Here is an 11,743-nt window from a genome sequence, read left to right on the forward strand (position 1 = left end):
GTTCTTCTATTTCATGCTTGAAAATACTTTCTTGTAGGAATGTACCCGTTAGTTCAATTATGCAAGTGCAGTTAAATTGAAGGCAGCCTGTAAATATCCAAGTCCCGACTTGACAATCCAGTGATCAATATTTTGACCAACGATGTGAGTATAAGGACCGCAGTACTGGTGTATGTAAGACTGAACACTGAAACATGCAATAATATGTTTCAATAATGACAGGATAGATGACAATATGTCTAAAGGCAAAGTCTTTACAAAAGCATATTGAAATTTGTTCTAGACGGTGGACTACTCGTCTCCTATGTGCACTGTGGAGTTAATCAGGCCCGTCACAAACCATCAAAAATGGCGTGCATTTTTAACATGGACATTGATAAAGAAAAAAAGGAACTGAAATATTTGCCCTCCACCACCAAGCACTGAACAGTTTGTGTACATTTAGTACAATAGGTTTCATTATTTCATATTTCCTCTGAATCAAATACACAGTTGGTCAGCATATGTCCTTTAGGCATGATCTTTTCTTTGCCAGTATCAAGAAGTTGCCATTGGCACCTTGGAGTCTGAAGATGACCCAAGATCAAGAAAATCCCGATCACCTGCCACCCTTAAGGAAAATGTTTGAGAAACATCAATTGGTCATGGACCAATACTCGATGGTCAAAAGGATTCGAACAACACTAAAACATTGAAAACATTCGCGCGAACGCGCCACTTGTTAAAGTATGATGTTGTTCTGGACGCACGTGTACTCATGCAGTATACACGAAGACGTTCAGCTGTGAACTCTGTCCTGAAACTTATCACCTTTCAGTCAGGATTTGATAGGGGACCGCCACGCCTCTAACACTGTCAACCAAGGATAGATAGCTAGTTCCGGAAAAGAGCTGGTCTGAAACGCTCCATGTTCAGCATCTCTATTGAGAAGTTTGTAGCAGACGCAGCTGATTTTGTCACACGATTTGTAGGATGAGTCTTGTAGGATGAGACTTGTAGGATGAGTCTTGTAGGATGAGACTTGTAGGATACGTCTTGTAGGATGAGACTTGTAGGATGAGTCTTGTAGGATACGTCTTGTAGGATGAGTCTTGTAGGATGAGTCTTGTAGGATGAGTCTTGTAGGATACGTCTTGTAGGATGAGTCTTGTAGGATGAGACTTGTAGGATACGTCTTGTAGGATGAGACTTGTAGGATACGTCTTGTAGGATGAGACTTGTAGGATGAGTCTTGTAGGATACGTCTTGTAGGATGAGTCTTGTAGGATACGTCTTGTAGGATGAGACTTGTAGGATACGTCTTGTAGGATACGTCTTGTAGGATGAGTCTTGTAGGATGAGACTTGTAGGATACGTCTTGTAGGATGAGTCTTGTAGGATACGTCTTGTAGGATGTAGGATGAGTCTTGTAGGATACGTCTTGTAGGATGAGTCTTGTAGGATGAGTCTTGTAGGATACGTCTTGTAGGATGAGTCTTGTAGACAGTATGGACACATGTAAAATCTCCGATGAAGTGATGGCAAGGTGATGGCTTGAGTTTTCTGGGATTTCAAATCATTCGGAGTAGGACTGGGCTGAAAAATAATGTGTTGTTTTACGCCGCACTCAGCAATATTCCAGCAATATGGCGGCGGTCTGTTAATAATCGAGTCTAGACCAGACAATCCAGTGATCAACAACATGAACATCAATCTGCACAATTGGAATACGATGATATGTGTCAACCAAGTCACCCGATCCCATTAGTCGCCTTTTACGACAAGCATGGGTTACTGAAGATCAATTCTAACCAGGTTCTTCAGGTTTCTATTGACTTGATACACCTATAACTGAATATGATCCGCCCGGAGAGCGGAAGGTCGTGGGTTCGATCCCCGACCGCGGCATACCAAAAGACGTTAAAATATGGTACGTGTTGGTCCCTGCCTGGCACCAATGGGTACAACAAGGACTGTTCGGCTCGGAGTCAGTATAATGTGTCTCAGTGGGCTAGCACTATAAAACCTAGGGGTGGGTATTGCAGAAAATATTCATATTGCGATATATTGCGATGCAAAAGCATGTATTGCGATATGTATTGCAATATAGTGCATGAAGTATTTTTAAACAAACAACTACTTATAATCGAGTTTCTGCTTGGTTTATAGAGCAAAAACCAACAAAATCACTATGCTTGAGTAAGCTTTAATAACAAATTTTAATCATGATAAAATAAAAATGTGAATAATATTTTGCTCACATGAAACAAGGAAATATCCGAATATTTCCGAGTGTTACGACGTTTTCTGAATGCATGTCAAAATACCGGTTTTCGATCAGCGTTTAGCAATTATTTATCGTTTTCATGTCTGAACCGGTAAATACCGGTAAACCGGTTATATTGCGCAGCCCTAATAAAACCAGCCTTACTCTGGGCTAGTACAAGCAGCCGCACATACACATGCACACGTATGCACGTCGTCATATGAGCGAAATATTCTCAAGTACGACGTAAAACCCAATTTCACCTCACCTCACCTCTTAATATGAGTTGAAGTATTACTTTAGGAGAGGAAATGATATTTACCTCCACTGGTTCCCTTCAGTCGATAGCAGACTCTGAAATCCGCATGTCCATGACACTGGGGACGATATAATGTCACTGCCATCAAACCCTGCCTTGCTGTTGGTGCACATGTAATGGGCGCATATAGTTACGTAGCCCTGAAATCACTGAGAATCATAAAAACCAGTATCCTCAAAGACGGGTACATTTGGGAGATAAGCAAAAATAATTCTTTGAGGAGACCAAAAGAAAACATGTTTGATGAGAATCGATTACAGCGCACGTTGTACAAGATTGGATTCCTCATGGGCGTATGGCGAGTAGAACAGAGATGCGTCATAAAAACATGGCCTTTGCTTCTCTGACTTTCATCGGGGATATAGCATGTGTATGTCGGGGAAGTAAATGAACTGGTTAAAAGTTCCAGACCTAATGGATTATACTGAGATCCTGGCCTGCAGACCAGCTTCAGTGTACTGAGGTTGTAGGCGTACGGACACCTTCAGTGTACTGGGGTTTTAGGCGTACAGACACCTTCAGTGTACTGGGGTTTTAGCCGTACAGACACCTTCAGTGTACTGAGGTTTTTGGCGTACAGACCACCTTCAGTGTACTAGGGTTTTAGGCGTACAGACACCTTCAGTGTATTGAGGTTTTAGGCGTACAGACACCTTCAGTGTATTGAGGTTTTAGGCGTACAGACACCTTCAGTGTACTGAGGTTTTAGGCGTACAGACCAGCTTCAGTGTACTGAGGTTTTAGGCGTACAGACACCTTCAGTGTACTGAGGTTTTAGGCGTACAGACCAGCTTCAGTGTACTGAGGTTTTAGGCGTACAGACCAGCTTCAGTGTACTGAGGTTTTAGGCGTACAGACACCTTCAGTGTACTGAGGTTTTAGGCGTACACACCAGCTTCAGTGTACTGAGGTTTAAGGCGTACAGACTAGCTTCAGTGTACTGAGGTTTTAGGCGTACAGACCACCTTCAGTGTACTGAGGTTTTAGGCGTACAGACACCTTCAGTGTACTGAGGTTTTAGGCGTACAGACAAGCTTCAGTGTACTGAGGTTTTAGGCGTACAGACACCTTCAGTGTACTGAGGTTTTAGGCGTACAGACACCTTCAGTGTACTGAGGTTTTAGGCGTACAGACCAGCTTCAGTGTACTGAGGTTTTAGGCGTACAGACACCTTCAATGTACTGAGGTTTTAGGCGTACAGACACCTTCAGTGTACTGAGGTTTTAGGCGTACGGACCACCTTCAGTGTACTAAGGTTTTAGGCGTACAGACCACTTTCAGTGTACTGAGATTTTAGGCGTACACACCAGCTTCAGTGTACTGAGGTTTTAGGCGTACAGACCACCTTCAGTGTACTGAGGTTTTAGACGTACAGACCAGCTACAGTGTACTGAGGTTTAGGCGTACGGACCACACTGAGTGTATTGAACTTTGATGTACTGTGGATGTACTAATTGCAGTGCCAAACAACACTCACAGTCATAGTACTGACCACCTGTCAATCAGTCGCTTCCTAACAAATACGGGCATGTCTTTAGTCTATCATGATATGAGAAGTCAGTCATACAATTTACTCAGTTTAATGAAGTTGGTACCCGGCAAAGCCAAATACCTTGGCATACCCTGCTGTCGTCCTGGACTCACGGGTGTAAAAGGCGACTAACGGGATCGGGTGGTGAGCCTCGCTGAGTTGATAGACACATGTCATCGTATCCCAGCTGTGTAGACCGATGCTCATGCTATTGATCACCGGATTGTCTGGTCCAGAGTCGATTATTTACAGACCGCCGCCATGTAGCTGGAATATTGCTGAGTGTGGCATTAAACAACAAACCAACAACCAGTCACAGTAGTATTTGTGTTTTAACAATCCCCCGTCAGTCAAACTGAAATGCAATAAAGGACATCAATTATATACCACGTAATATATCATTCGGGTTCCTATGGAGTTATATTGTTACGGTTTACGACCGTTGGGGGCATACAAAAGGATGCTATATGGATATGACGTCATGTGATCCCTGAGATGACGCCATTCCCCTGTAACAATCTGACTTCACAGAGAGTCAACATCAGTAGTCCTGCTAATTCTGTTACAACCCTTCCGTCTTCATCACACAGTTTGCAATACCAAGCTTTCAACGTTTAATAGCACAAAGGAAGAAATGGCGCTGTTTAAGTATCGTCATTGGAGAATGATTGATATTTGAATTTCCTTCTGGCTTTTAATGTCTTCCTTATTAAGTCTTCTTCTCCTCATGTTCGCTACATTAGCCGTTATTGGGCTTGTAAACCGAACTTCTTTAAGGGAAAGTCGAGTTGTATTACAATGAAGGCAGTTCCGGATATGTAATAGACTTAGCATCTGATGAAAGATAATACGTGAAATATGTAGCTTCCAAAGAACTCAAGTGATACAATAGGCATACACAGATTAAAGCATAGGGTTCTTTTATTTTCCTGTTTAAGTCGACGTGTTTATGAAACTGGTGAGTAAAATAACAGAATATTGTTAATTTTATTGTTTATTTTCGCGGACTGAAAATACACAGTAAAACGTGGTTATAGTAAATAAAAACACAGCTGGGTTATAACATAAGGTTATTGACATGATAAATGCATACTGCATGTTATTTTATTACCTTTACATGCGAAGGAGACATATAAGTATCAAATTGAAAAAGTGTTGAAACATGAACAGCGTGTGTTTGGTAGATATCTTTCTCGTAAACCACTGAATTTAGAACACGTCAATACAAAATGGTTTTTGTTCTCGACAGCATCGGTATTACAGATCAAATGGGTCCTTCATGACCTGGAATTATATTACACCGTCCGTTACTATGCAAAATGCAACGAAACCGAGTAAAACCCGCTAGAATTGGTCAACAGCAGAGAAAAGGTCTAGCAACACGTGCATGTAAGAGACGACTATTCTTGTAGTAAGAGGGGCGGTGGGGTAGCTTAGTGGTTAAAGCGTTCGCTCGTCACGCCGAATACCCGGGTTCGAATCCACGCATGGGTACAATGTGTTAAGCCATTTCTGGTGTCCCCCGCCGTGATGTTGCTGGAATATTGGTAAAAGCGGCGTAAAACCAAACTCAGTCAGTCAGTCAGTCTTGTAGTAAGAGGCGATTGACGGCATAGTGTCGTCAGACTCGCTAATTTTGTTGATTCATCCTGTCATTGTATCCCAAAAGGTCTATGTTCATGATGCCAGTCACCAGATTGTCTGGTCTAGACGCGATTATTTATTACTGCTGTCATAGAGGAGTGGCAATAAGCAAATTTACAAACTAACAAATCAAGACCGATGCACAGTGTACTAATAAAACAATAATGCACAATTTACGTTCAACACGTGCAAATAAGAAACGATGTACAAGTTACAGCTAAAGCCTACAAGTCTGTAACAATTCACAATGTATATGTAGCATGTGGGAATCATGAAAAATGTATAGTGGCCTCTTACGCCAGAAATAGATTATTGGGAACCAGTCCTGTATCGGAATCCCCTCAGGAATGTCCTTACCAGAAGCAGTAGTTCTAAATCAGACTGGGTTCTGTCTAAGAGATATGTCTTATGGCACTCAGGTCCATAAAGTAGGGGCGGTGGGGTAGCCTAGTGGTTAAAGCGTTCGCTCCTCACGCCAAAGACCAGGGTTCGATGCCCACATGGGTATAATGTGTGAGGCCAATTTCTGGTGTCCCACGCCGTGATATTGCTGGAATATTGCTAAACGTGGCGTAAAACTAAACTCACTCACCCATAAAGTAATGTTTACAAAAATTGTAAACATGTCTACCCTGCTTTGTGTTGCATTCATTTTTCGAATCCTTTTTGACAGGTGAGCTGCACGTGCCCCTGGAGGTGTGTGGAGCTGTGGTGAAGCGCGAGCTGGACTTCTGGCAGATGAACGAACATGAAATCAAAGCCTGCTGTTGGCGCCATTACCGCTCCTACATAGAGAACCAGAGGATCCTTGATTCGTTTGACACCTCGCTCCAGAAGGAAAGCTTCACTGTCGACCTGGATCTATTGTCAGGATGGAAGTATTGGCAGACCAAGATCTGGCTGATTCTGGACCACCCGAGAACTTCTCTTCTGGCCATGGTAAGTTCAGCTATTACCGACAGCTGGTCCTCGATCACCTGAGGACATCCTGTCTGGCCGTGGTAAGTGTTGTATCTATTACCGACAGCTGGTCCTCGATCACATGAGGACATCCTGTCTGGCCATGGTGAGTTCAGCTATTACCGACAGCTGGTCCTCGATCACCTTAGGACATCCCGTCTGGCCGTGGTAAGTTCAGCTATTACCGACAACTGGTCCTCGATCACCCGAGGACATCCCGTCTGTCCAAGGTAAGTGTTGTATCAATTCCCGACAGCTGGTCCTCGATCACATGAGGACATCCTGTCTGGCCATGGTAAGTTCAGCGATTACCGACAGCTGGTCCTCGATCACATGAGGACCTCCCGTCTGTCCATGGTAAGTGTTGCAACAATTCCCGACAGCTGGTCCTCGATCACATGAGGACATCCCGTCTGGCCATGGTAAATTCTGCTATTACCGACAGCTGGTCCTCGATCACCTGAGGACCTCCCGTCTGTCCAAGGTAAGTGTTGTATCAATTCCCGACAACTGGTTCTCGATCACATGAGGACATTCTGTCTGGCCATGGTAAGTTCAGCTATTACCGACAGCTGGTCCTCGATCACCCGAGGACCTCCCGTCTGTCCAAGGTAAGTGTTGTATCAGTTCCCGACAACTGGTCCTCGATCAACCGAGTCTATTCCGCCTGGCCTTGTACAAGTACCAGATAGTGCCAAGATGCCTCACCGACATGTAGGTGGGTTGATGAGTCACATGGCAGCGCTCTAAAAGATCAATAAGCCGCGCTTCAAGGGTATGATTAATGCATATGTTTTATTCAGAATCTGGGAGTAATAGCAGTGTCTTGGCTTTCTAAGGAATTAATATATTACACCGGAAACAGTGTTTGCAGTTCGTGATGTTGTGTTGTGCTGACCTTTCTGATCGAGTAGGTTGAAGGTTCAAAGGTCAGTTGTGACGTGTCATGTGTTAACATGGGCCCGGTTCTATAGACATACATTTTAGTCTAATTTAATAGGAAAGTACTAATTTTACCTGGAACAGGTAAAATGTTCAGAATTTGAAAGCTGAAAATTGTTCATTACTTAACAACCTACTTTTTACATAATTTTCTCAATATGTACGAGCTAAATCTTATTACAAGGGGCGGTGAGGTAGCCTAATGATTAAGCGTTCGCTCGTCACGCCGAAGACCCAGGTTCGATTCCCCACATGGGAATAATGTGTGAAGCCCATTTCTGGTGTCCCCCGCCGTGATATTGCTGGAATATTGCTAAAAGCGGTTAAACATCATTTTCACTTACTCACTCACTCTTATTACAACAAGTTATCTGTTAATCACTGGATTGTCTGGTCCAGACTCGATTATTTTCAGACCGCCGCCATATAGCTGGAATACTACTGAGTGCGGCGTAAAACAACAATCAAGTACTCATCTGAACCTTCATGTTGCCTTTCCCAATAACCCCGACCGTTTTCGATGATTTAGAGAGTCGTTCGTACGTTCATTCTCACCCAAATTGATGCTGGTTTAGATAGAGGGTAATATCTATTTCGTCCTCCATCCAACTTCATGCCAGATTCGGGGCGGTGGGGTAGTCTAGTGGTTAAAGCGTTGGCTCGTAACGCCGAAGACCCGGGTTCGAATCCCCACATGGGTACAATGAGTGAAGCCCATTTCTGGTGTCCCCTGCCGTGATGTTGCTGGAATATTGCTAAAAGCAGTCAGTCATGCCAGATTCGAGAGATGGTTGTATTAAAACTGTCGGGTAAAAGATTTCGAACCACAATGATAACAGAGGTCATCAACGAGAGATGTTAAGATGATAACAGAGGTCATCAACATGTTAAGATGTCTGAAAACACAAGCCGAATACTATTGCAAAGGTCATAAACGCAGCTGTTCCCCATTACTAATCCGACGTAATAACAGTATAATTAGGGACGCTGATATCTACTGCATATTCTAATCCGACGTGATATCAGCTGAACGAGAAATGGTTTTATCTGCAGCGTATTCTAATCCAAAGCAGTGTGCGAAATAGTTTCCAAATGTTGCTAGCCAGTCGGGCTAGCTATGCTTGAAACTTACTAGCCCACAAAATAATTCACAAGTCCGAAATTTGAATGTAGACACGGGTTTCATCATTAAGCTGCTAATATGATGAACATTTTTACCAGGCCATAATCTTGCATGATTTAAGAGTGAGTTATAACTTAACAAGTCGGAGAAAGTGATATATTTACAAAAAGACCCCATGTAAATTCTCCAGCCAGTCGGGCCAGTGACTGGAGATTTACTGGCCCGACTTGATTTTTACTAGCCAGGGGATAGCGGGCCAGTGGCTATTCCGCACACTGATCATAAGTGTTATCAGTTTAACCAGACATTGTCATATATACAGCGTATTCTAATTCAACATGATATCAGTGAAACAAGAGATTGTTGTATCTACAGCGTATTCTAATCCAAAGTGGTATCAGTTTAAGGAGACATTGTCATATCTACAGCGTATTCTAATCCAAAGTGATATCAGTTTAGCGAGACATTGTCATATCTACAGCGTATTCTAATCCAAAGTGATATCAGTTTAGCGAGACATTGTCATATCTACAGCGTATTCTAATCCAAAGTGATATCAGTTTAAGGAGACATTGTCATATCTACAGCGTATTCTAATCCAAAGTGGTATCAGTTTAAGGAGACATTGTCATATCTACAGCGTATTTTAATCCAAGGTGGTATCAGCTGAACGAGAGATAGTTGAATCTACAGCGTTTTCAGTTCCAACGTGAAACCAGTTTAACGTGTGATGGTTGTGTCTTCAGCGCATTCTAATCCAACGTGATGCTGATCCAAGAGTGACATGTTACCACACTTTTGTACTTTTCAAAAGAAACTTTCGATGCTCATATACATTTTACGTGAAGCGTTCTTCTTCCGTCTCCTGATAAATAGCATAATGTCACTGATTATCATATTACTTAAATATTGCATACTATTGTTGCCGATAATCAGCTGTTTCCATAACTTGTTTACACCGGTTAAAGGTCGCGGATTAAGTCGGGTCTATTGACACTTTATAAATCAGGAAGTTCTAATGCAAAGGGAATTTATGTATTCAGGGAAGCTAAAATCGTTGAAATCCCATGTCATACTGAGTCGACAAATGGAGTATAAGCGACCTCGATGAAGTGCATGAGGCCTTGGTGAAGTACATGAGGTCGGTGAAGTACATGTGGCCTTGGTGGAGTGCATGAAGCCTTGGTGAAGTACATGAGGCCTTGGTGTACATGAGGCCTTGGTGAATATGAGGCCTGACGTGCATGAGCTTGGTGAAGTGCATGTGGCCTTGGTGAAGTGCATGTGGCCTTGGTGAAGCTCGGCTACATGAGGCCTTGGTGAAGTACATGAGGCCTTGGTGACGTGCATGAGGTCTTGATGAAGTACATGTGGCCTTGGTGAAGTACATGAGGCCATGAGGCCTTGGTGAAGAACATGAGGGCCTTGGTGACGCATGAGGCCTTTAAGGAAGTAGGATTGTTGTATCTACGGCGTATTTTAAACCAAAGTGGTATCAGTTTAAGGAGACATTGTCATATCTACAGCGTATTTTAATCCAAGGTGGTATCAGCTGAACGAGAGATAGTTGAATCTACAGCGTTTTCAGTTCCAACGTGAAACCAGTTTAACGTGTGATGGTTGTGTCTTCAGCGCATTCTAATCCAACGTGATGCTGATTCAGAGAGAGGTGAGGTGAGGTAAAATTGGGTTTTACGTCGTGCTTGAGAATATTTCGCTCATATGACGACGTGCATGCGTGTGTATGTGTATGTGCGGCTGCTTGAACTAGCCCAGACTTAAGCTGGTTTTATAGTGCTAGCCCACTGAGATACCATGCCGCAGTGAAGCATGAATAACCCACTCAGACACATTATACTGACTCCGAGCCGACCAGCCCTTGTTGTACCCATTAATGCCGAGCACCAGGCAGGGACCAACAAGTACCATATTTTAACGTCTTTTTGGTATGACGCAGTCGGGGATCGAACCCGCGACCTTCCGCTCTCCGGGCGGACGCTTTAACCACTTCACCACGGAGGCGGTCCGATTCAGAGAGAGACATGTTACCACACTTTTGTACTTTTCAAAAGAAACTTTTGATGCTACATATACATTTTATTTCGTGAAGCTGTTTGTTCTTCTTCCGTCTCCTGATAAATAGCAGTATAATGTCACTGATTATCTTATATTACTTAAATATTGCATACTATTCGTCCCGATTATCAGCTGTTTCCATAACTTGTTTACACCGGTTAAAGGTCGCGGATTAAGTGGGGTCCATTGACACCTGATAAATCAGGAAGTTCGTGTGCTGGGAATTTATGTTCCGATTGTGGGAATTTATGTATTCAGGGAAGCTTAAATCGTTGAAATCCCCATGTCATACTGAGTCGACAAATGGAGTATAAACGACCTCGGTTAAGTACATCCGACCCCGATGAAGTGCATGAGGTCTTGGTGAAGTGCATGTGGCCTTGTTGGAGTGCATTAAGCCTTGGTGAAGTACATGCTGCCTTGGTGAAGTGCATGAGGCCTTGGTGAAGTACATGAGGCCTTGGTGAAGTACATGTGGCCTTCGTGGAGTACATGGGGCCTTGGTGAAGTACATGTGGCCTTGGTGGAGTGCATGAAGGCTTCGTAGAGTGCATGAAGCATTGGTGAAGTGCATGTGACCTTGGTGAAGTACATGTGGCCTTGGTGAAGTACATGCAGCCTTGGTGAAGTGCATGTGGCCTTAATGAAGTGCATGAGGTCTTGGTGAACTAACTAGCTACGAACTTCTTAAACCCATTCTTATCACATAGGCTACGATCAAAGTTAATCATTTTTAGGGCTACGAACGTTTCGAGAAAAAGGGCCCTGGTGTACTGCATGAGGCCTTGGTGAAGGACATGCGGCCTTGTTAAAGTGTATGGGGCCTTGGTGAAGGCCATGAGGCCTTGACGACATGCGGCCTTAGTGAAGTGTCTGCGACCTTGGTGGTGAACATGCATCCAC

The 11,743-nt window shown here is 43.4% G+C and overlaps 1 protein-coding gene across 1 annotated transcript in view; it reads left to right on the forward strand.

Annotated features, from left to right (window-relative positions):
- Positions 1-11,743, forward strand: part of LOC124290755 (potassium voltage-gated channel protein Shaw-like) — a 67,569-nt gene that overhangs the window by 39,265 nt on the left and 16,561 nt on the right. The window contains exon 2 of the mRNA XM_046727572.1: positions 6,413-6,678. Within this exon, the coding sequence (XP_046583528.1) occupies positions 6,413-6,678 (266 nt within the window). The remainder of the gene's footprint in view (positions 1-6,412; positions 6,679-11,743) is intronic.

This window comes from Haliotis rubra, unplaced genomic scaffold, assembly GCF_003918875.1.
Source record: "Haliotis rubra isolate DU_JTF1 unplaced genomic scaffold, ASM391887v1 Scf473, whole genome shotgun sequence".
Taxonomy (NCBI): Eukaryota; Metazoa; Mollusca; class Gastropoda; order Lepetellida; family Haliotidae; genus Haliotis; species Haliotis rubra.